General features: G+C 44.7%; 3 protein-coding genes across 3 annotated transcripts in view; 1 reads left to right on the top strand and 2 right to left on the bottom strand.

Moving 5' to 3' along the window:
* The window catches only part of LOC310918823 (ubiquitin carboxyl-terminal hydrolase 42-like), a gene marked incomplete at its 3' end in the record, with an annotated part of 99580 nt that overhangs the window by 65680 nt on the left and 8734 nt on the right, over positions 1-25166 (bottom strand). The gene's annotated exons all lie outside the window — the stretch shown is intronic.
* Positions 3467-6345, top strand: LOC310918711 (histo-blood group ABO system transferase-like; the record flags this gene model as incomplete). Its single annotated transcript, XM_083877656.1, has 2 exons — positions 3467-3801; positions 5637-6345. 2 exons carry the CDS (start codon positions 3467-3469, stop codon positions 6343-6345), a joined length of 1044 nt encoding a protein of 347 aa, XP_083733782.1.
* Positions 20704-21312, bottom strand: LOC310918726 (olfactory receptor 10C1-like; the record flags this gene model as incomplete). The annotated part of the gene is made up of 1 exon (XM_083877677.1): positions 20704-21312. One exon carries the CDS (start codon positions 21310-21312, stop codon positions 20725-20727), a length of 588 nt encoding a protein of 195 aa, XP_083733803.1. The 3' UTR covers positions 20704-20724.

The following is a 25166-nucleotide window of genomic DNA, read 5'->3' as shown; positions in this document are numbered from 1 at the left end:
CTTTGGTTTATAGTTTCAGTCACACAGGGAGTGGAGGAGAGGCTGATTTTTGGTTTTATCATTGACTCATTGTTTTCTTCTCCTGCCCAAGGTACCACTACCCCTTCACCCCAACCAGAGCCCAGGAACACAAAGCCTCCCCTGAAGGGGATTCAGTTCTGTAAGTTCATTCTGCATGAATTCTGTCATCCCAGGCCATGAGCACAACACTCATCTGAAAAGATTCATTCTTAAGCACAAGGTCCCTGCCCCAGAAGTGCCAATTTCCATTTTGATAGAAGCCATTCTCCAGTGCCCAGCAGAGACTTGTTCTGGGCAAATGTGAATCCATTGATGCAGCTCCCCCCAAATCCTGCAATGAAAAGGCAGCTCAATCCCCCCTGGTTTGGACTCCTGGGAGCTGCTGTCTGTACAAGGAACTCAGCCAGGTTTCCTCTGTGTTCATTGAAACATGTGGGTCCTTTGGCATATTGTCTGCTCCCTCTGATTTAGTGTTGTCCACAAACTTGATGAGAACCAACAGATTCTGGATATGGAAGCAAGAGAATTTAACCTGGTAGTTTACCAGACCGAAACTTCCTTTTAATGGGTTTTTAATGCTTATTTTCATTTAACTGAACCATATTTTACTATTTTCTTTTTTTTTTTTTTTTTTCTTTGTCTTATGAATGACACTTTTCTTATCCCCATTGTTTTTTTTTTTTTTTTTGGGCTTTGGTTTCTCCTCTTTATCACTTCTTTTATAACACACACCGTTGTGTAATTCTCTGGAAATGCTGCTCTAAGGAGTCCAGCATATATAGGGGAGAAATAAACTTTAATGTTAATAAAGCAATATTACCCAAAACAATGTATTCTTTTTGTAATTAATTTGAAATTTAAAGGATTCCAGTATGAGACAGCATTTCATACCATCACCACTCCCCCACCCCCCAAAAAAGTTAATATGGCTGGATGTCTTTCTGGTTTTGTGTGTATGTGATCCTTTTAATTTCCCTCTACTTCCCTGTTCAATCTGGTAATTTCTGTAAGTGTTTCCACTTTACAGAACCTGTTTTTCCTGGTGGAATCAACACTGGTGGGTTCCCATTCAGTGACCCCTCCCCAGGAACCTGCACAAGGAATGAGAATGGAGAGCAGTGACCTCTGCTCTGTGTCCTGTGGATATCAACCTGTCAGAAAATACAAACTTTGTGCAGGGGGTTTGGCCTTCCTGGACCAGCCTCTCCCTGTGTAGAAGTAAAACTGAATTTTCCAAAGATGCACCTCAGAAACAGACACATTGAAAGTAATTTAAAAACTGAGATTAATTTGCATTCAGCTCTACTTACACCAGCTGAGTCTGTTAAATGTAGTTCCCATTGTATATGAACCAATATAAATTATATAATAGTGTTTGTGATGGACATGGAAGCACAGGGCAGTTCTGCTGAAACACAGGAATCTCTTGTGGGGCTCATCTCTCAGAAAAACAAAATCTGAAACTTCTGTGCCATGATGTATTTATGTCTCTTCTATTTCTCCCTCATTTGCAGAAAAATAAACTTCCATGAAACATCCCTGATGGTCCCATGGTAAGTGTAACTCCTCTGGCTCCATTACCATGAAATCCCGTGTTCTCAGACACAGACTGTGACTGGCACAGACAGGTCAGGGCAGCTGAGAGCAGGACTGAATGAACAGGAAAGGATGTCTGACCAGAAAAGCAACTCCTCCAGAAACCACTAAAAATGCATGGATGAAGAATCTTTAATTTGTTACTTTCAGAAAGGAAGCTGAGAAATTATGGTGAATGTTGAAAATATTTTGGTTTAATTTTATCTTACTTAATTTTATTTTATTAATTAATTTTATTTAATTAATTTATTTAATTTTCATTTAATTTATTCTTAATTCATTTTCTGCATTCTCTGTCACCAGTCACCAAGCTAAAAAACAAGAGGCCTTGGCTGATACTATTTTTAGTGGTAACAGTCAGCATCATACATGATGTGTAAGTGCCTGTGGAATGAACATTTCAGGTCACTGGGATGAATCATTTGCAGAAATTGCCTACTAAAGAGCCATTTGTACTGGAAAAACAAACAAACAAACAAACAAACAACAACAACAACAAAAAACAACAAAACAAAATTAAAAGGTAATAAAGGAGGCCTGGACATACTGGAGAGAGTTTAGCAGAGGCTGATGAAGGGGCTGCAGCAGGTCTCCTGTGAGGTGAGGCTGGCAGAGCTGGGACTGTGCAGCACAGAGCACAGAAAGGTCTCCCATCTGCTCTGGAAAGGAGCCTGGCTGAACTCATTAGCAGAGCTCTGAACTCCACTCCTGGTGGGAGGGGGATGTTCCTCTGAGTGTCAGAGATAAAGCAGTAAATAACAGCCTGGGAAAGATCAGGGTGTTGTGCCCTGTCCATCATTCCAAAGGAATTAGGGAGTGCTCTTTCCAAAAGAGGAGGAAATCACCAGCCCAGCTGAAGAGCTCCATCAGCACACAGGGGACAAGCAGAAGGAGCAGGAATCTGTGGTGCAATCAGAAATCTGTGCTGCAATTGCTGTCCCAGAAACACAGGGCAGAGCTGCTGCTCTGGAACTCTGCAGCTCAGGGCTGCAGCTCTCCAGAAGAGCCTGGCTGGGAACAAGGGCTGGATGTGCTGTGCTCTGTGCTAAGGAATAGATGGATTGGGAAAAGCTGCTCTGAGGGACAGCCATGAACAGCTTGGGAGCTGTGGGGGAAAATCAAGGACAGACAGACAGACAGACAGCTCTTTCAGGTGTCTGTTCCAGGAGAAGGTGGCTCATAGCTCAGATTTTGCTGACAGTAATTTCTTGACCCCCAGTGATTTCAAAGTGTGGAATCCTTTGAACCCCTCAGGAGAATCCCCAGGGCCTTGCCCTGGAAGAATTCACCATAAAATCTCCATCTGAGCTGAAAAAAAGACTTCCCCGTGGTGCCTTCCCACAGTGTGGGATCTACCCCAGTTCTGCTCTCCCCATTTGCCCCCAGTTCTCGTGGTTTCTCCTTTCCCAGTTCCCCCAGGGGTTGTGGTGTCCCTGTGGCTGCCCCGTGTCCCCTACAGGGCACTGCCCTTTGCCCTGCCCTTGGTGCCTGTGTATCTCCAGCATGGGGGATTCCTTTTGGTGTATTCAGATGAGGACAAGGCTCTAATTAAACAATCAATTAGACTCAGGAAACAGAAGACAATGATGAGTCAGTACCTGTGAGGCCCCTGTGCCCTCAGACCTTTGGCCACTGACCCCTCCTTGACCACTGAGCCCCACATGGTCCTGGTCTTTTGTCCCTGATCCCCTTTGGCTGCTGGAATAAACCTTTGCTGGAATTCATCTTACAAAAGGCCCTTGTTGCCTCTCTGGGCTGAGCTGGCCGTGGTGTGTGTGGGGTGTGGGCCTGACTGCTTGGCCTGAGAGCCTCCCCAGGCAGCCTTTCCAAAAGAGCTGCTCATTGGGAAATGGGCACAGCAACCACCATCCAAACCCTGCGGTGCTACAGGTGGGGATGGTTAACTGAGGCAGACTCTGTGCTGGAGAACCTTGTGCTTGTCTTCATCAATGTCCTGGGCATTCTAAATGTGTTTGTGTTTGTCTTCACTCATGTCCTGGGCATTCCAAATTCCAATCTAAACTCTGCCTCCATTCTCACCCCTTGCAGGAGGCAGGATGTGCTGGTGCTGACACCATGGTTGGCTCCAATTGTCTGGGAGGGCACGTTCAGCAGAGACATCCTGAATGCCCAATATCTGCAGAGGAACGTGGTCACTGGACTGGTCACTTTTGCTGTTGAAAAGTATTGGTTTGTCATTTATTTCTTGGCAAATAGTTAAACCCCTCTGTAGGGATAATTCTCCATGGATGGCAGGGACAAGGAACTCTGCACACCTGAGATGTTCTAGAAACACGTGGCTTTATTATTACAAGGGTCGTGGGTAAAGCGGGCTCTGCTTCCAGCCACCAGCCTGGGCTGGAGCAAAGCCCTAAAAAGAGAATGGGGAGAGAGAGAGATAGAAGAGAGCTAAGGGGTAAAAACGTGGCAGGAGCAGGAGAAAAACGTGGGGAGGAGAGGACAAGAGAGGAGAAGCGAGGAAAGGAGGGGAAGAGAGGGGAAGAGAGGACAAGAGACAAGAGCAGGGAAGAGTGGACAAGAGTGGACAAGAGGGCTGAGAGAGGACAAGAGGGCAAGAGAGAGATCCTCCTGTTACAATACAATATATCCTTTTTTCTGTTGAATATTCTAATTTACATTGACCAACCAGCGTGAGATACAAAACCTACAAACTTTGCATGCAGCCTATAAGAACGACTGCATTACCATGTCATTTTACTCTCTATAAACTTCTTTCTTATGCATTTGTTCCTGGATGTCTTTTGCCAAGGTGGAAAGGCAACATTCTTGTCCTTTTGTCAGCTTAATCACCGTCTTCCTGCCTGCCATGCACACATCTCGAAACTGGCTTTCATTCCTATTTCACTTACAGGTTTTGTATCTGCAGTATTTTTTATCATGCAATCATATTCATAAGTCCTTCCTGTCCCCTCTTTCCCAACACCCCTCACCTGGCAGTTGTGCTGCAATGCTGCTCATGGGACACAAGTGAGAAACATTCCACAGACTGACTATGAGCAGCTGTAAACTGGGGGAAATGTGACCTGTGAGTGTCACCTTCCAAAGTGAGCAAACTGGATGGGACATTGCTTTCCATAGGAGAAAAAATATCCCTGGAAATATAACTCACATTCTGACCCATGGAAATAAAAATTCCAGCTCCTGCTACATTTCTAACAACAAGCTTTCCCTCTATCCTGCACTAAAAAATAGAAAAATTCTTTAGAGCTGCAATTTTATTGGGTTTCTAGAAGAGTTAAAAGGTAAAATATCAGCTCTAGTGAAAAGATTAATCACACTCTTGTCTTGGGGAGGTGCTTTTTCGAGTTTCTGAGTGAAGAGCTCTACTCCCTCTATCTCCACTGGCATCTCAGAGTTCCACACCTACTTCAGGGACTTCAAGGCAATCAAAACCATTTAAGTGATAATTTTGACCCTCTCCTGTGCAAACAGGCTCAGACAGTTGGGATTATGGAGTGATATTAGAGAGCAGCTCTGGGTGGAAGGCACGTGTTCTGTGCACAGGAAAAGCCAAAATGTGGAATAATGTGCATAGATAAATGAATTAATGAATCTGAGATGCTCCAATGCCCTTGGAAGCCCACTGAGATAGATTTGGGGTTTATGCTAGAACAGGCTTTAGGCAATGCTGTTCTGCACTGACAATTATCTCAGAAAGTCCCAAATCCCAAACCTTTGTCCCAGGTCATCCATGATTACCTTGGACTTTCAGACATGAATAGCCAGACTAGTCCTGAGGAGGGGATCCAAGTTCATCTGTTCTGGGGCCAAGAAGTTTTCGTCATTTCTGATGAGGGGAACGTTTCAGATCAAAGAGGTCCCAGATTACAAAAGCAGCATGGGCAAGGCATGAAGGGCAGCAGGTGTATTAAATGAAGAGCACTAACATGGTAAGAAGGAGCAATGGATAGAAAAAGACAAAGAAAATGAACTTGCAAAGCTGTCATTGTTCAGAAGGAGGAGCCTCTCTCCATTCTTTTCCTTTCCATGTCTCTTAGATATGTCCAGTTCATAGAAGGGTTCATGAGATCTGCCAACAAGTACTTCCTTGCTGGGCACCAGGTGAACTTCTACTTGTTTACAGACAGCCCTGAGAAGGCCTCTCACCTCCAGATGGCCCCTGAGAACCAGCTGTTTGTCATCCCTGTCCAGAGTGACCCCAGGTGGCAGGACAGCCCCAGGAGCCCCATGGACATCCTCAGCTCCTCCATCCAGAGCCAGTTCCAGTACGAGGTGGACTATCTGTACTGCGTGGACATCGACGTCCAGCTCCTGGCACACATCGGGGTGGAGATCATTGACTCCCTGGTGGCAACCATCAGCTCCTGGCAGGTGACCCCCCAGCACGAGGACAGAGCCCATGAGACACCCCCAGGGTCAGGAGCTGCCCCCCCTGAGGGACAAGGGCACTTCCATTACACAGCAAGCTTCTACGGGGGCAGCGTGGACCAGGTCTACAGACTGACCCGAGCCTGTGCTCAAGGGGAGATGGAGGACAGAGAAAAGGGCATTGAGGCTTGGTGGCACCACGAGAGCCACCTCAACAGGTACCTCCTGCAGCACAGGCCCACACGCCTGCTGTCCCCAGAGTACTACTGGGACACAGAGCTGAGCTCCAGCGCCATCCAGGTGAAGAGGATGTGCCCTGTGCACAGGGACAGCTCGAGGCATGCAGGAACTGACAGTGGGTACAACAGGGATTCTTAGGCTCCAGGCAGTGCCTTGGAGTCTGTGGCAAAGCCAAGGACAAAACTCTCTCAGTCTGGCCTGGGAAATGGTGACGAGGAACCCAAAACAATCCCCATAAACAATCCCTGGAGATCTCCTCCTCCTGACACCTGCTGTTTGTCCAACTTGTTCACTGGAAGAGATGTTTACAACAAGGTGGTGCCCTGAAGGACCAACCCTATTCATTGTACCCAAACACTGCAAAAAAGAATCTGTCTTTCAATAAACTTTGCTCTAATGCCCCCTGAAGGAATTGGAGCTGTCCTGAATTGTAACGACAGAGGCAAGTCCTGAAACAAAGGATGTGGAGCCTTCCCCCTTCACAGCCCCACCAAACTGAGGGGAATGGGCCAAGGGAGTTTTCCTCTGTCTGTAGGACTGCACACGTTTTCTGCACCACTGAGCCCATGGAGAGGGTCACCTTATGTTGGCAGCACCCCACACCCCCAGCAGGGGTTTCCAAACAGGGAAAGAGTTTCAGATTATCTTTAGACATTTTAGGGAGTTTAACTAGAAAGTTCTGTGGTTTTCTCACTGTAATTGGCTCAGTGGCAGCCCAGAGGCACAGATTGGGCTGGCAAAGTGGAACTCAAATCCTGTTGCTGATCTCACTGGGCCAAGAGCCAAATAACCCACCTGAACTACTGAGTACTAAAGAGAGAGAACAAAGGAGCTCGAGGCTTTGTGAGGTGTTGTAGCAAGTATGAGACCTCCCTCTATGCTGTGTTTGGCTTTGCCTTTGTGTTTGTATTATTTTCTTTCCCTATTAAAACCTTTTTGATTTTACAAGACACACTCAATCATGGCATCTCACTAATTGATTTTTGCCCCTTCTCTGCAAGGGCTGGACCCTCAGAGGTATTGGGAAAACCCATAACCTGAGCTAGAGACTAGTAAAGCCAAAAATGTCTTTTATTAGCAACTCCTTTTTCAACTTTTTGCTTTTCAACTGTCCTTTCATCTGCATGTTTACCAGCACAGCCTTCTTGCCATCCTGAAAACATTTCAAAATTGACAAGGACATGCTGAAAATGAGAGTATTTAGGCATCTGAATAAAGTCAGTTTGCAAATTTACAAGTGGTCCCCACAGATTAGGGTCTGCAATTATACTTGTCTTCTGCTGTCTTATATTATTTGCTGAAATGATGTCCTAACACTATGATGGTTTCAGGATTTGAACAATTCATTACTAGCAAGCTTCAATCATTAACTCCATAATTTCAGACAAAATGAAAACCCCTTCCTCATTGTTCAAATTATAGACCTATCTGATTAATGAAAAACGTGTGATTCTACAAATCCTAATTGTATGTGGACTATCAAAAGAAAATTAAATCATATTTGAAGCTTTTCAACTTTCCTTTTTCAGTATTAGCTGCATCTTCAGATATAGCAATATTTGAACAATGTAATCAGTAGCTGAAGGACTTCATTAGAGCTTTTATCACCATCAATAGATATGAGAATAGACAAATAACTGAAAATTATGTACACAGGAAAAACTGGGGCAAAGCAATCCTGTCACAAGCTGCAGCCATAACCCTGTGCTGCTCTGGGCCACTGAAAAGGCCACAGGAGCAAGAGAAGCCCATCTGTTATTGCTGATAACTCCTGTCATGAATGGGTAACTTGGATGGTCCAGGGACCAGAGAAAGTGCTTCCACTGAAATATAATGTTGTAAAAATGCAATTTAACAAAGTTAAGCACTAATCAGAGCAGGGGTAGCCTGGCTGAGCCACACTTGGGCCACATGAGCAAACCAGGCTGTGCAGGAGGGGGAAGTGCATGGGACGACCTCTCATCTGCCTGGGTTATACATTTGTCATAAGATCTGTTATGGAAGTGTTGCTTTTTGCACCATAAACCTTGTTTGGTGTTTTAATGGTGTTATCTGCTTTATTGCAGAGAGTGGTTTCCTAGATTTAAAAACAGAACAAGAAGATAAAATCATGCTCAAATGTGGTTTGCCCAAAGACTGGGCAGTAAAAGATGACTGGAAAAGGCCAGACAAGAGGCATCTGTGTGAGAGGAAGAGTTTTCAGATAAAGACTGGTGTAAAAGTTCACTTGAAGTCTTCTGGGGAACTGAGTCAGCATACTCAGGAAAAAGTAATCAAATAATCTGAGATTAATGGGACAGGACACAGATTGAGTTGTAAGACTCAGAGGAAGCCAATTCTGGCATGAACCAGCCCTTTTGAGTCATTCAGAAAGCACAGATGATGATGGTCCAATGAAATCATAGTGTTGAATTAGGTGAGGGGGTAATTTAATATTCTTTTTGCAGCATTTCCCCTCTGCAGGGTTTAATCCTCTGTTGCTCTCTGATTTCTCAGTCTCACTCTCAGCCATTGCCAAACAGGTTTAACGTGTGAAACCCGACCCTGGGAGAGGGGACACTGCAAGGGCCCCACTCCCACTTCCCAGGGAGAACAAAGACCTCCACAGGTCCCACAGCCCCACTCCCCTGGAACACCCTGAGCACTGGAAGATCTCTCTTATCCATGGAGCTTCCCTGCCCAAAGGCCCTGGAAAGTGGAAACAGGTTTCCTTCCCAGCACCTTCCCAGACACGAGTGAACACACAAGGCACAGAGAGGAGCTGAGCTGGCAGCTGGGAATAAGGACGACCAAATGCTCTGCCTTAGTAGCCCTCACCTGAGCAAGGTAAGGAAATTTGGCTGATCCTTGCACTGTGCAAATCCCTGCCTTGTGCTGGGCTTAAACCTGCCCAGGAAAGAGGGTTAATGGGGGTGGGTCATGGCAAAATGTTCTGCAGCTGCATGAGTAGAACAGACCTCAGCAGAGTTCTGTACCTGGGCCAGAGTAACACTGTGCAGCAGGACAGGTCAGGCCAGGGGAAATGTCATTTTCTATTCTTTCCATTCAGTCAAATGGCTGGAAAGGATGGTCTAATAGAGAGTCTGTGCTGAGTTGCAATTTAACTTTTAAGACAGTACGAAGATTTCTTGTGAGATTTAGCCTTATTAGCTTCAAAAATCTGGTCCCACTGGTAATAAAAAATCAATCTTTAAAGGCCCACAGATGGTTTGGCCTCCTGGACAATCTGACACACATTGTCAGCCCTGCTGACCATGCCAAGGCTTCCATTATCAGGGATGGGATGGGCTGTGGAGGTTGTAACTCACTGCTCTGGCATCTCCCACTTCTTGCACAGGAAGAGCAGTAAGAGCCCAGGAACACCCCAGAGGATGTTTAGAGGTGACAGTGAGTGGTTCTGCTTGGCAGGAAGGGACAAAGAGCTGACACCATTGTGCCAGGCCAGGCAGGGATGTGTCAGGATGAGCTGGGATGTGTCACTGAGTTACACTCACAGCAGAAATCCTTGCCTTTAACAGCTGACACTGGGAGAGGATTGGCACTGTGAGACAAAGGCTCCTGAAGCCTTAGAACTTGTTGAAGGAGAATGAAGATGCCCATGGAAACTGCTCCTCATGGAAAAATAAACCTTAACATTGGTGCATTAAATTGGTGCCTGTTCCATACATCAGGTTGTAGCCTCTACTTAGAGCCTTTACAAATCTCTACAAATCCATGACAAACTTCTTTATACTTGCAGGAATGTGAAATACAGGTGGACTTATAGTCAGGGAACACAAGACAGGAACCATGGCTGGTTCCTGGGCAGAGCTCAGGTTCCTTCAGTGTTTGAAGGAAATTCAGAGTGATGCACCCAAAAGAATCCTCAAGAATGAGTTTTCTCCCTGAGGGAGCAGGGGCTGTGCACTTGAATTGGCACCTGCAGGAGGAGGAGGCAATGGCTGAACCTGCCCAGGGCACTGGAGCCCTGACAGAGCAGAGCAGGGCAGCTGGTGAATGCACAAGGACTGGCTGTGGGTGGGACAGGCCCAGGGCCAAGCTGATAAGGTGGAGCAGGCCAGGAAGTCAGGGATGAATCAGAATGGGTCAGTCTGTGATGACCCAGCCTCCAGCATGGTCAATCAATGGCTCAGCAGGGAAATTGTGGACTCTAAATAGAGATTCATGCTGTGGGTCAGGTTTGACAGGACCAGGGCACAGCAAATCCAGGCTTCTAAAAACATGTTTATGGACATGGCTGAATAATGAGTGGAAATCCATGTACCAGAACAGGGCAGCAATCTTTAGATTGGTGTAGTGGGCAAAATGTGGAGGCAGAGCAGGTCAGCTGTGATGCAGAAATGAACAGAACTAAGGAGACAGGTCACTCTTACCACACTATTCTCCACTGCCAGTGAATTTTCCAGCTGTACACAAAACCCTCTCCAGAAATGCCTCCAGCAGGGCTTTGACACAGTTCTGCAAGAACCACCCCCACACTGCCTGTCCCCAACTCCTCCTTCCACAGCAGCAGCTCCAGCACTTGGCATTCCAGTCTCTGCTCCAGGTGGTGCCTGCACTGCAAATTCAGCAAATCCAGGCTGCTGCTCCCATCTGCTGCCTGTGGCATTCATTGCAAGCCACTCCTTGCCCAGCAGGAACAGCAGCAGCATGAAACAATTTTCCCCAGCCCTGGCGCACCAGAGTTACTCAGCAAAAGGGAGAACTCGAGCTGCACCCCAGGAGTTACACTGTGGATGTACCAGATCAAAGAAGATGTTTCACTGCTGTCACACCTCAGGAAACTCTTGGGGACAGTGATGCCTTCAGTTGTAGCTTTCATGTATTTCAGGTTCTGTGCTGCCCAGGGGTGCAGCTCTGAGCTCACAGTCAGTGTCACTCAGCTCTGCACAGAGCAGGGACACAAAACAAATCCTTTTCCTGATTGAGACCAAGAACAACTTTCAGGCCCAAAAGCACAAACAAGGGTGGCTGGAGGGAGGAACAAGAAGGATGAGACCTCACAGCCTGGAGCTGGAATTGGACAATTAAACCCCAATATGCAAATGGACCAAAACTTAAAAAATGTAACACCTCGTGACTGGTCAGTCATTTTGTGACCATTTGGTGACCATTTTGGGTCCACCTTGGGTGTGGCCCTGCTCAGGCCCTGTCCTGCCCAAGGTGGATCCTGGAGGCCTTTCAATAAATATCTCCTTTATTCTCTAGCTCTGTCCAGTCTCTGTTTCAGATCAGCCTTCCCAAGGCATCAACAGCTGGTGACTGAAGGAGCCTGAGGAGCAGCTTGGCAGGAATTAATGTAGAAACACCTTCCTGGACCTGCTGGCCGTGTTTTTGTCCAGACCAGGATGAAATTTGCCTTGTGGGCTGCAATCCTGCATTGCCAGGTCACACTGAGCTTCCCCATCCCCAAAACCCCACATCTTTCTCCTCAGGGTCAGTGACAATTCACTGTCCCTCAGCCTGTTCTTGTGCTGGGGACTGCCCTGACCCACATGTGGGACCTTGCCCGTGGCCTTGTTGATCCCCAGATTGGCTCAGGCCCCTCTCCAGAGCCTGCCCAGGTCCCTCTGTGTGAATTCATGCTGAGCTCAGCCCAGCTGGGCACAGCCCTGGCACTGGGGAGCCCAGAACAAGCTCCAGGTGTGCCCTCAGCAGGGCTGAGCTGAGGGCAAGGGTCACTTCTCCTGACCTGGGCTCCAGCTGGACAATGAATATTGACCACAATTCTCTGAGTGTGACCATCCAGCCAGTTCCTCACACACCAGAGATCCCAGTGATCCATCTCCAGTGAGAGACAAGGATGGCAGATGTTCTGCACAAGTCCAGGAGCTGATGCCTGTTGCCCTTCCCCTGTTCACCACTGCTGTCACCTCACACACATTATCAGCACAACTGTGATGATGATTAAAATGTTCTGTAAGCAAGACCTTTTGGGCCTCATTTAATTATACAGAGAATGATTCATCTTTAGTCAAGGAGGTTTCTCCCTACCACTCAACATACAAAATTAGATTAATTAGTGTAATCATATTTCTTTAATTCAATTTGAATTAAAGGGCTACCAAATATGTCAGGTACAATTTGCCTTTAGTGAAGCCATGCTGCCTGTCACTAATCACCTCATTATTTTCCACCTACCTTTGCACAGTTTCCAGGAGCTCCAAGATTTTGCCAGTCACTGAGATGAGACTGACTGGCCTGTAGTTCTCTGTGTCTTCCTAACATCCCTTTTATAAGATTTGGGTTATGTTTCCCCTTTGCCACTCCATGGGAACTACACTGGACTGCTGGGACTTCTCCAATGTGATGCACAGTGGCTCAGCCTCTTCCTCTGTCAGTGCCCCCAGGACCCAGAGGTTTCTCTTGTCAGACCCCTGGGCATGTGAACCTTCAGGTTTCTTAAGTGTTCAAACCCAGTTTTCTTCTACAGCACCAAGTTCTTCATTTCCCTAATTGCTGTTTTTACCTTCTGCAGCTCCTGTGGTGTGTCTGGAACACCTGTGAAGAATGAGGCAAAAAAAGTTCTTGTTCACCTCAGCCCCATATCCTTCCTGACAGGATCCACATTTTCCCTGGTCCTGCTTTTATTGCTGCTGTTCCTACAGAAGCTTTTTCTTGTCCTTGGCCAGATTTCCATCTCTCAGTGCTGTAGGAAATGTGCCCAGGTGAATCTTAGAGCCTCCTACAGTCCAATTCATCCAAGATCCTTTGTTGCTGCCTTCCCAGGCAAATGTGGAGGAACTTTCAGATGTGATGAACTCCTAAAGCTGGAGCAGGCTGTTCTGTAGGACAGACACTGACACTCCCCTCTAAATACACTTCTTCTTCTTCTTCCTGCTGTGCACTCCTGCAGCCCCTTGCCCCAGACAGTTGATTCAGGCAAGTAGCAGCTCTTTTGTGTCCCTGGTGACCTCTGACATGGGAGCAGGTTTAAGGCCATTTTCCTGATCTGTACCAGGAGATTTTGGTCACAGTTTTCTCCACACAGCAAAAGATTAGAAGGAACACACTGCAGATGCACATTGAAAACTGTCTGTGAAGAACCGCAAAGGGTTTGGGATGTGTGGTTATCAACAGAGCAGAGCACAGATGACACTGAGTTCCACAGCTCCATTTGCTGAACAGAACCTTGATTTTTGGTAAGTTTTAATCCAGTGTAATTTTCTAGGGTGTCAGGAGGAAAAGGAGGGAGCAAGGCTTGGAAGGGCTGTTTCAGTCCACCATGGAGCTCTGATGGACTCAGCTGGAGGAGTGGGCAGCAAAAATTGGCATTACTTGTGGTGGAAAGGCCAGTGGAAATGTAGAGCACAGGGCAGATGGTTGGGGGACTTTGAAGGCTGAGGGTGCCAAGGAAAAGGCCCTGATGCTTGATGAAATAACACTTGTCAGTGGTGGGGCAAATGTAGATGGAGCAGGACACAGACATGTCTAAAGTGGACAGGCAAAGCCAGAACAACAGAACAGCACATGGAGAATTCTGGAACAGTGATCAAGTGCCAAAGGTCAGGAATGAGCCCAGAGTCAAATGTGTTCACTAGAGAAGAACCTGCTTTGACAGGTTTGGAAAGGCCACATCCACAGGTTAACTCAGATGAGCTGAAATGAGCCAGAAAAGGGATAAAAAAAATGGGTAAGGCCAGAGCAGAGTTAATGTGGGCATCAGAGAAAGAAAAGGATGAGGAATATATCCAAGGCCAATAGACATATTGGATCATTATATATATAATATAATATCTATAAATATAATGTAATGTAATGTAATATATGAAAGTATCTATATTGGATATATACCTGGAAAGACAAATGCCATCAGTCCAACCATTCCCCTTCCTCCCCCACTCCATACACTGCACATCATGTCCTGGGCTGTGGAATATCCCTCTGTCCCAGATGTGTTTCCTTCCTCCTCCCTTGCCAGCAGGGCACTGTGAGGAGCAGAAGAGGCCATGGCTCAGCAGTAAAAAAACCCTCATGTTTACATGGAGATTCTGGTGAGAAAAAGGCATTCAGTACTGCTAGGAGAGGAAATACTTTCATCTGCTTCTTTATGTCCTGGCAATGGTGAGAAGAGGAGGTTTAGTCTGTGTTTCCAGGACACTCATTGATGTTTCACACTACAAGATACAGGAGGACATCCTGCCCTGCTTGTTCTCTTAGAGATAATTTTGTTTTTCATTAGAGAGTGTGTTTTTGAACTTTTGAGCAAGAGCTTTGGTTAAATGAACTTACACCAGCCAGGAATAACACCTGTGATCTCTGTCTCTTGCTGGGAAGGGATTCTTGCTTCCCTTTGCTCCTTGCTCCTGGGATTTGTTGATGTCTGGGCAGAGGTAAACCACTTCTCTTGGGAGGCAGGTGCATGTTGTCCTCATGAACACAAGGCAATGTCCTGACAGCCCCTGGAGCTGTTCTGAAGTTTTTAAAAAGTCCTGACTCTCTCCAGCTCTGATGTTCCAAGGGTGTAGCACCAAAGAAGAGCAGCATTCCCAGTCTCATCTGGATTTGTCTTGATGGGATCCTGCCAGTCCTTCAGAAAAGGAAACATTGGTGTTTGGGAAGAAGCTCAGTGCAATTAGCGGGAGCTAACAAGGACTTCTGCAATTAGACTCACTCCTGAGGTTCAGAACTTTCCTAGCTGGAGATTGGCCCTGTCCCCAATTCTCTACAGCCCAGTGTCTCTCCTGGGAGGGACTCAGTCTCTCCTGGGGGGGACTCAGCTAAACACAAAGGCCCAGTTAAAACTTGGTGAAACTCTGATGCTTTGGGACGTCTGCACTCAGTGTCTTGGAAAGAAACTTCATTGAGAAGAGGGAATAGACAGCAAGGGATGTGAGCAAGGGCACAGGGGAAGAGCTGGAGAAACAAAGGTTAAATCAAGATCCTTATAATTCTCTCAATGACTGCAGACTGAGATGCTGCAGTTAGTTCCTGATCTGTCCCAATTTAAGGTCAAAATAATCTGCTCATGAACACAAGAATAATTGTCTTGTTTCAGAGCAGATTTGCTGTGAGACCTGAGGCATCACACCCGTCATGTCCAGGGCTGGTGACAGAGGAGGTCAGTTCTGGGAGGACATTGGCAAACAGGCTGTCAGAAGGGTCTGCAAGGTCACAGAACCACAGAAAATCCTGAGCTGGAAGGGACTTGTTAGGATCATCCACTGCAGCTCCTGGCCCTGCACAGGACACCCCAAGAGTCACAACAGTGTCTGAGAACATTGTCCAGACAATTCTTGAGCTCAGATGGACTTGGTGCTGAGTCCATTCCCTGGGGAGGCCCTTCCAGTGCCCAACCACCCTCTGGGTGAAAGAGCCATTTCTTGATATCCAACCTAAACCTGCCCTTCCTCAACTCCAGCCGTTTCCTCCAGTACTGTCATGAGAGTGAAGAGATCCCCACCTGCCCCTCTGCTGCCCCTCAGGAGGATGGTGAGGAGCACAGTGAGGTCTGACCTCAGGGTCCTCTCCTCCAGGCAGGTGCCCTGTTCCAGAGCTCTGCAGTTTCACAGAAACTTCTCCCCAGGAGTAACAGCCGTGACACACATGAGCACAAATCCTGTCTTTGTCCAGTGGAGGCTCCAAAGGTGATGAGAATCCCTCTCCTGAGGACAGGCTGAGGGAGCTGCTGTTGGAGCCCTGGGCACTGAGAATTTTAGACTTTCTGTGCTGACAGGCACTGACCCCCAAACAAACACTGCACTGACCTGAGGCTGTGGAAAAGGCTCCCAAAATTGTGTGACAACACTGGGATTGTGGGTGTGGAGTTTGGATAGAAGTGTGTGATATCACAGGGTGGAAAACTCAGAGTTTAAGGGTTTAGAATATAGTAATATGTATAAAGCAAGATGGAGGATTTAGGGCATAGGCTGAGTCCTTCTTTTTCTTCTTCTTCTCCATGGGTTTGGGTGGGATTTTGTAATTGGGTAGAAAAATCCACATTTCAGGCCACGGGTAGTTGGTTATTGGGTTAAAAGTAAAAATAATTTAAGTGTCCTTTCATAATTGGACAATTCATTCTTAAAAGACCCTGTAGAGAGATAGAGCCATTTGCTACTTTGTTAGCCAGAACTCACAGCTTGTGAGCCTGTACTATAGATAAGAATTAATAAACATCTGAGTCCAAACAAAAGTTCATCTCTCAAGCATTTAATCCTGGCTCTAACAGAAGAAAAGAAGATAAAAAAGCTGTAAGCTGGGCCTGGTCAGTCCTGAGAAGACTGAGGGGGATCTTATCACCATATAAAAGTATCTGCAGGGAGGTTGTGCAGCAGGGCATTCCCCCCACAAGAGTTTATCTGTGTTTGTTACACGGTCAGGTAACTCAGACAGGACAAAGCTCTCCTGGTTTGGTCCCATGGGGTTCATACTGATCTGGCATCTCCCAACTGCCCAAAAACATCTCACTGGTTTGGAGTGAGGGCTGGAAGACAAGCTGGGTTTCTGACGGGCAGGCACATCACATCATGAAATGGATTCCTTAGCTAGAGGCTACTAAACCCAGAAATTCCTTTTATTAGCAACTCCTTTTTCAACTTTTGCTTTTCAGCTGTCCTTTCATCTGCATGTTTACAAGCACAGGCTTCTTGCCATCCTGAGAACATTTTAAAATTGACAAGGACATGCTGAAAATGAGAGTATTTAGGCATCTGAATAAAGTCAGTTTGCAAATTTACAAATGATCCCCACAGATTAGGGTCTGCAATTATACTTGTCTTCTGCTGTCTTATATTATTTGCTGAAGTGATGTCCTAACAATATGATGATTTAAGAATTTGAACGATACAAACTGTATAAAAGCTACACCAAACTTTCACAAAGCAGAAATCTTCTGTACATTCCATGGAAATGTGGGGAGTTTCTCCCATGAGTGGGGACACTGCTTTGTGGTTACTCCCATGGGGTTCAGAAAAGGAAAATGTACATTATCATCATTTCAGTGCTAAGTTACATTGGATTCCTAATCAATTCTATTTCTTTTGCTGGCTTTAGTATAGCAATAGATGCTTTATTAAATTCTGCATTGTGCATTATATATGCCTTGATACAGTGCACTGGTTTATGTTATGCTGTGATCTACTGGCAGTTCTTTGGGTTTATACTGTGTGCTAAGGGAATCTGATTGAGATCTGTCATCTGCTATCTCTTGCCTGTTTAATAAATAATTCATTCTTATAAACAGACCTGATTTGCCATCATTCAAAGTTGCAGGCCAGAGTGATTCTTGAATTTCAGCTGTTTCCAAACTCTGAGGCTGAGGCAGGGCTGGTCTGAAGCTCCCACTGTGGCAGTGCTCAGACCAAGCTCTGCTCAGCAAAAGGATGAAAGGCAGAAACCGATGCACAGGAAATTCCACCTGAAGATCAGGAAGATTTTCCCAGGTTGTTTGAGATATTAACAGAACTCTGCCTTGGGCTGTCGAATCAAGCCTGGAAAAGGAGATCCTGAGCTCGATGTGTGTGGTTTATCTTTATCCTGTGACAGTTTGGGCATATAAATATCAATCATTTGGAATCTAATCTGACTCCAGACCCAGAGATCGATTTGCAGGTGTCTGAATTCCCACCACAGTAAAAAACTAATCAAATGTTCATGGAATCTGGTGACTAAATCTGCTGCAAAGTGTAGCTGTGGCATCTACAGGCCATAGTGACATCTTTCAATTTGGCTGATCCAATGACTAAATTGAATGTTTAGCTTACTTTGACATGTCCAGGAGTGCTGCCCCTGCCTTACAAATGCCATTCCAAAATAATGAGTGTCTCTCAGAGCAGTTGTGGCTCGCAGTTGTATGTCAGTGTCATTCCTAGTTACTAATCCAGGCTAAAAATCACTTGATAGATGTCAAAACCAGCATTCACAGAGTACATGTGGTAAGTCCAAGGTGAAGTGAATTGTTCCCAAGCAACAGAATTTCTGCTTTTTTCTTAAAATCTCTATTTGTCCAACCTTTAACAACTACCACTGAATCGCTGCTCCTTATCTTTGGTACAGTGAAAGTAGATAAGATATATCATAAAAATATATAAATAAAGTTAAAAATATTTAAAAAGATATAATTAAAAATATTTAAAAGATATAATTAAAACATCCATCCTGCCCTCCATTAGAAGCAAAAAAATTAAACAACCCCTCAGTATAAATCCTTCAAGTCATAGGGTACATTATTTTCTAATTACATCAACAGTGATAGAAAATATGTCTCAAATACACTTTTATATTTTAAATCAGGGATGAGTTTTTAGAAGATTATTAATTAAATCTCTTGTTGGTGGTTCATTTTCTTTTTTAATTAATGCTGAAAAATATTCTACATTTTTCTGTTTTAATAAATTTTTTGGTACAAAAAAAGATGTGATTAAAAACAAACATGTCAAGCTTCTGCAAAGAATTATACCTTATAATTTTTTCTGTGGAATTACAAACTGTGAAGATAAAAATTCATATGACATCAAGTTAGGAACACCGTACTTTTATGATATTTATTGTTGCAATGTGCATTTTGGGTTTTCTAAAGTTCTGTATGATTTTTTAAATTAAGTTCCTGTAATGGTCCATTTCTATCCCCACCCCTTCCCCTAATCACTGTCGTTAATCCACATAATAGGCCTGGCTCCCCCCATTGTGTCTCCTTAACAGCCCTGTCCCAGTGTATTGTATCCCTGTTGTATCTTACCTATTGACACACCCCGGAGTTTGATGGCCCTGGCTCAGCCAGGTGCCTCAGCCAAGGCTTCAGGTATCTACACACCCCTTTTGCCCCAAAATGGCAATGTCAATGCCCCCTGTAAATCACTCCCCCTCATTTCCATCAGCAATGCCCCTGTACTTAAGGGGAGGTAAAAGAAAAAATCCTCCCTCACACTCTCAGCACCCTGAGCCTTTGCCCTGAATAAACACCTTCCTAAGTACCACCAAGTGTGAGCTGCTCCTTTCTTCCAAGCAAGGTCACGTCTCTGTCTGAAATCTGGACCCAAAGGAATAACTCGTTTATAGGTATCTGAAGAGCAGAGCGAGCCAAGAGACAGGCTGGGAAGGACCGTAATTTATACTTCCAATTATTTCCAGGAATGAAGGATTAATTTAAGGAGTAATTAATGCCCTTAACTTTCCAAAATCATTTAAGCTTTGAGGATTTCATATAAAGAATTTTATTAACAGTTACCGAGCATTGCAGAGGTAAGGGTCTTGAAATGCCTAGACTTGGTCTAACGTTTAAAACAATGACTCTAAAATTAAAGAAAAATCTTTGAGGCAGTTGGGCAGGAATGCAACTTTGCAAACTATTTTTTTTCCCCAATAACAATCTCAAAATTAATAATCAGTACTCATTAATTTCCTGGGCTCCACATTATAGCCTGAATTATGTGTTCTCTTTTCCCCAAAGAAATTTATAAAACATTTCCAGAAAATAAATGCAAACGATTGAAAGCTTATTCTTCTCAGTTCTTTCAGGAACATTAGGCTCCTTAATATTACTGTTTTGTTCAAAAAGTCAGAAGTATGTAGAACACAATTTTAAAGTTTCTGAAGAATAGCAAGGAAAATAAAAAGAAAAAAAAGAGGTTTTTTTATTTAAGATTTTCTTAACTATGTGGAAGAATTTTCCTTCCAAAATGTTAACACAGCTTCTAACAGTCCCTCTTACAGCTGAATATATCCTCTGTTTGTTGGCACAAAATAAGATGTGATTAAAAACAAACATGTCAAGCTTCTGCAAAGAGTTATACTGAGGCATAGATTTAGAAGAATTAAAGACTGTAGTCAAAATAAATAGTGCTGAGATAATGTAGCTAGGACTTCCCTTTTGCTAACAGAAGCCAGACTGAAAGAACTGATAATCCTTGGAAGGAACTGATAAATCAGAGAAGCTGTCAAACTAGGGCTTCTGCATCCTGAATAATCAATAGACCCCATGAATACAATACAATCATAAATCAAACAGTCCTGGGAAAAACAGGATTTAGCTGTCACAAACACTAAAGGTTAAAAAGTCAGAGCTGAGGAAGACAATCTTACTTCATCATTTTGGGACCCCACCCCATTAAAAAGACCACCGACCCATTTCAAAGAACAAACTACGCATGCTTGGTGGCTTTTTGGGCTAATTACCATACGAAGCGGGGAATGGGAGGTATCAGAGCTATGAATATGCATTTGTAGTTTGTGTATTCAATACTTCTGTAGATAAAAGCCCCTGTGATGATCTGTAAATTGCGCGTGTGTTTCTGGGAGCTATCCCACATGCTGCCCGGCGTTGTAATAAACATACACTTTCTAACTTTAAACTGTTAGAGAGTCTTTGTCCGTCATAGTTGGATATTGGTATTAGATCAATGTCCATAGTTTTTTAATAAATCAATACCTTATAATATTTTCTGTGGAATTACAAACTCTGAAGATAAAAAATCTTTCCTCCCCAAAAGCTGAAGTATATCTGGAAATTAATTTTACTGAACAAGAATTTAGAGTGAAAAACACCACTACAAACACCTGAAACAATGCAAACATTCTCTTTCATTTCCACACAAAATTCGTTTTTCTCCATTTTTTCTTCAGGGCTCCTTTCACCTCCTTGCTCCTCAAGCTATAAATGATGGGATTCAACAGAGGAGTCACCACAGAGTAAGAAAGTGAGAGGAATTTATCCACAGATGCACAGTAGCTGTATTTTGGCCGCAGGTACATGGAGCTTGCAGTGCCATAAAAAAGAGCCACAACCAAGAGGTGTGAGGAGCAAGTGGAAAACGCTTTCTGCCGGCTCTCAGCTGACGCCATGTGAAGAATTGTGGCAATGATACAAATATAGGAATAAATGATGAGTAAGAAAGGGCTGAGAATAGCAAAGACAGCCACCACAATGACTTGGATTTCTCTTAGGAAAGTGTTGCCACAGTGCAGCTCCAGGAAAGGCTGAATCTCACAGAAGAAGTGGTCAATGGTAGAGCCACACAGGGGGGAGCTGAACGTTGTAAGGCTGTGAACCAAGGCCACAGCAGTTCCACAGATGTAACTCCCAGCCACCAGGCTCCGGCAGACCCTGCTGCTCATGATGATTGTGTAATGCAGGGGGTAGCAAATGGCAAAATAACGATCCAGGGACATGGCAGCCAATAGAAAGCATTCAGCAACTCCAAAGAAAAGGAAGAAAAACATTTGCAATGCACATCTTGTCCTGGAAATACTTACTGTTCCCACCAGCAGGTTCTCCAGAATAGTTGGGATGATGACTGACAAATAGCAGATATCCAAACAGGACAGCTGGGTGAGGAAGAAGTACATGGGGCTGTGAAGGGCATTGTCACTCTTGATTATGAAAACTATCACTGTGTTAGCCATCAGGGTGAGGATATAAAGAGATAATAAAACTACAAAGAGCAAAGGGTGCAAGTGAGAGATTTCAGGAAAACCCAGGAGTCGGAATTCACTCCATCCACTGAGGTTCCCAAGGATCATCTTTCTTTGGTGCCTTGTAGAACTCGTTTCCTTTTAGTGTTCAGCAGCTGATGAAGCTGCAAACAGCCAGGGAAATCTGCAATCAAAACACAACTGCCTGCTGGAACAGACAAAAGGATGAGTAGAATTTAGAAACTCAACAGATTTTGAAAAGATCTTCTGAACAGATTCTAAAAAGTTTCTAAAGAAAATAAGGCAGTCTTATGTGGTTATTTTTGACTGATTCTTCTTTCACAGCATTGCCTTCAAAGTTTGCATATTCAGTACTGTCCTCAAATGTTCAGCTACCATTTTCACCCTGTAGAAAAAAACATAAATATGGCAGATCTCTTTTTATGGACTAACCAGTTCAAGTCCCAAAATCATCAGTGGCAACATTTGAATATAACAAATGCGATTTCTCTGTTACCTTTTGGGGAGTGTGGTGAAAGAAGAGGAAGGGAAAAAACCCTAAATTATGAGGTCTCCAGAAAAGCTTTCAACTCTGAGCACTCTGCAGTGAAGCAAGAGAGAGGCTTTTCCACAGCCCTTTGTACTATTTATATGTATTTATAAAGTCCACTGAGACAGGCTCGTGCTGATTGGAGCAATAAGGAATAGCTGCTGGATAAATGCGATGCATATGGATGAGTTGACTCACAGCCACCCCTAGTTTGACATAACTTGGAGAGCATTTCTGTATAAACCCAGATATCCTACAGAAATACAAGGTCTGGTTTTACTTTGCTGTAATTACTATTATTTCATAATGCAGCCAAATTAATGACAGATTTGCCACACAGGCTTATCATACATATCCTTTCTCAACAAAGTTTGAAGGTGAAACAAAGATGCAATCCACATTGATTTGGGGATATGGGACAAAAGAGTCACTCATTACCAATCTTAATTTTTATTGTATCCTATTTCAAGATCTTTTTTATTTAGCTGTCTTTTGGTTTATTGCGTGGTCTCTTATTCAGATCAATCAGCCACCCCACATCATCTATCTCACCCGAATGCCCCTTTCAATGCCAAAGAGATTGATTAAGAGCTGAATTACTGGCTGATACTCACATTTCCAGTGTTAAGACATCTCATTCTGTCTGATCCTTTCTGCCCTGGCTGTAGGAGTGTCTTTGCCCACTTTTATCCTCAGGCATTGACTGTAGAGTTAATATGACCTCTGCATTACAGTCATATCCCGTGAAGAGCAGAAAGTGATTTTGTAGGGAGGAACTACCTAATGTGATGTAGGTGTAAGGCAAGGGACAGCTTGAGAGTGCAGTATCTCTGTTTAATAAAACAGAAAGATAAGAAAGACAGAAATTGTTATCCACAGAGGAAAATCTCTGAGAAATCTCAAGGATCTATCTGAGATGGCATGATGTTTCTCCCATGGCAGGCCACAATAAAAGTACAACAGCGATCCCGGGATCGTTATTGGGTGAACTTGGGGTCGGCCTCTATCGCACCAACCCTTCCTCGTTCATAAATCCGGCCGCTGAGGGGCCGGTTTATAGACAGTTTATTTCCCCTAAGGCAGGGTTCTTTGTTCACTTTTGCTCAGATCACACATTCATGTGTCTTCTTTTGGGACTTCTGTGCTCTGAAACTGCTTTTCCGGGCAGAGGCAAGAGCTCGATGAGATTTCTGAGAAGTCGGCATTGGGGTGCACACTCCTGATGACTCTGATTGTCTTATCCCAGATGCAGATTGGGTATCAATCACCCAGGTGGGGTCCAGCTCAGCCCTCCTGACAACCCATCTCCCCACTGTGTGCAAGGATAGGACCACTACCCACCAAGGGTAGTGCCAGACTGGGCAGGACCACCTCGATTGATAGACCCTGGGGTGTTGACCATCCAGGTAGCTTTGGCTAAGTTTATTTCCCAAGTCTTGAAGGTCCCCCCACCAAGTGTGTTCAGGGCAGTCTTTAGTAGTCCATTGCACCGTTCAACTTTTCCAGCAGCTGGTGCGTGATAAGGAATGTGATATATCCATTCAATGCCATGTTCTCTAGCCCAGGTGTTTGTAAGGCTGTTCTTGAAATGGGTCCCATTGTCCAACTCGATTCTCTCAGGGGTGCCGTGTCTCCAATGGACTTGCTTTTCAAGGCTCAAGATAGTGTTCCGGGCAGTGGCATGAGGCACAGGGTAGGTTTCCAGCCATCCAGTGGTGGCTTCCACCATGGTCAGCACGTAGCACTTTCCTTGGCGGGTTTGGGGAGGGGTAATGTAGTCAATTTTCCAGGCTTCCCCATACCTGTACTTCAGCCATCATCCACCATACCACAGAGGCTCCACTCGCTTGGCCTGTTTGATTGCAGCGCAGGTCTCACAGTTGTGGATGACCTGGGAGATGCTGTCCATAGGAAGGTGCACCCCTCGGTCACGGGCCCATCGGTATGTCGCATCTCTTCCCTGGTGACCAGAGGCATCATGGGCCCAATGAGCTAGGAACAATTCTCCCTTGTGCTGCCAGTCCAGATCCACCTGTGATACTTTCACCTTGGCAGCTTTGTCCACCTGTTCGTTGTTGTGATGTTCCTCATTAGCCCAGCTCTTGGGTATGTGCGCGTCCACGTGTCGAACCTTCATGGTCAGTCTCTCTACTCGGGCAGCGATGTCCTGCCAAATGTCAGTGGCCCAGATGGGTTTTCCCCTGTGCTGCCAGTTGGCCTTTTTCCAGCGATTCAGCCATCCCCACAGAGCATTAGCTACCATCCATGAGTCAGTGTAGACAGAGCCTCGGCCACTTGTCTCGTTCAGCAATATCCAAAGCCAGGTGGACAGCTTTAAGCTCTGCAACCTGACTTGATCCACCTTGTCCCTCGGTAGCCTGTGCAACTCGTCGTGTGGGGCTCCAAACTGCAGCTTTCCATTTTCCGGTTAGCACCTACAATTTGGCAGGAGCCATCAGTGAAGAGAGCGTATTGTCTTTCATTCTCCAGTAGCTCGTTATATGGTGGGGCTTCCTCTGCACGTGTTACTTGCTTTTCTTCTTCTTCTTTGTTGCAAATTTGTATTTCTTCTTCTAAACCACGCGTGCTTTTACAGTTGCAAATTAGCCATCCCCAGTAGCCCCTTTATGGTTTTCATTTTTAGGTTATTTTTTTAAATTTCCAACCAAGAATTATTTTATACAGATATTACACATAACAGTGATGATGCTTTCTGATACTAAAATTAGCATTAGAGAGCTTACTTTATCCTGACATTTCCAGAGCCAGTGGTGGGTGGGATAGTTTGGTCAAGCTGGTCTCAGCTAAACACTAAAAACAGCTAAACACTAAAAACAGCTAAACACTAAAAACTCAGCTAAACACTAAGAACAGAAGACCCTCCTTGCTCAAGGATGGGTAATATCAGTCTCTACTTAACATACTGTGTTATATTAATAGCAGTAACTATCTACCCTGTGTAATCAAGAATTCTAACCAAAGCCTTTTACTCTAGCTAGTAAAAGTACTCATTGTCCATTTAAAGAAATGGTGTTGCCAAGTCCTGCATGCTTATGTTACT

Source organism: Zosterops lateralis (assembly GCF_965231275.1).
Source record: "Zosterops lateralis genome assembly, chromosome: 24".
Lineage (NCBI taxonomy): Eukaryota > Metazoa > Chordata > Aves > Passeriformes > Zosteropidae > Zosterops > Zosterops lateralis.
The sequence above is the reverse complement of the archived record's forward strand: the minus strand, read 5'-3'. Positions and strand labels throughout refer to the sequence as shown.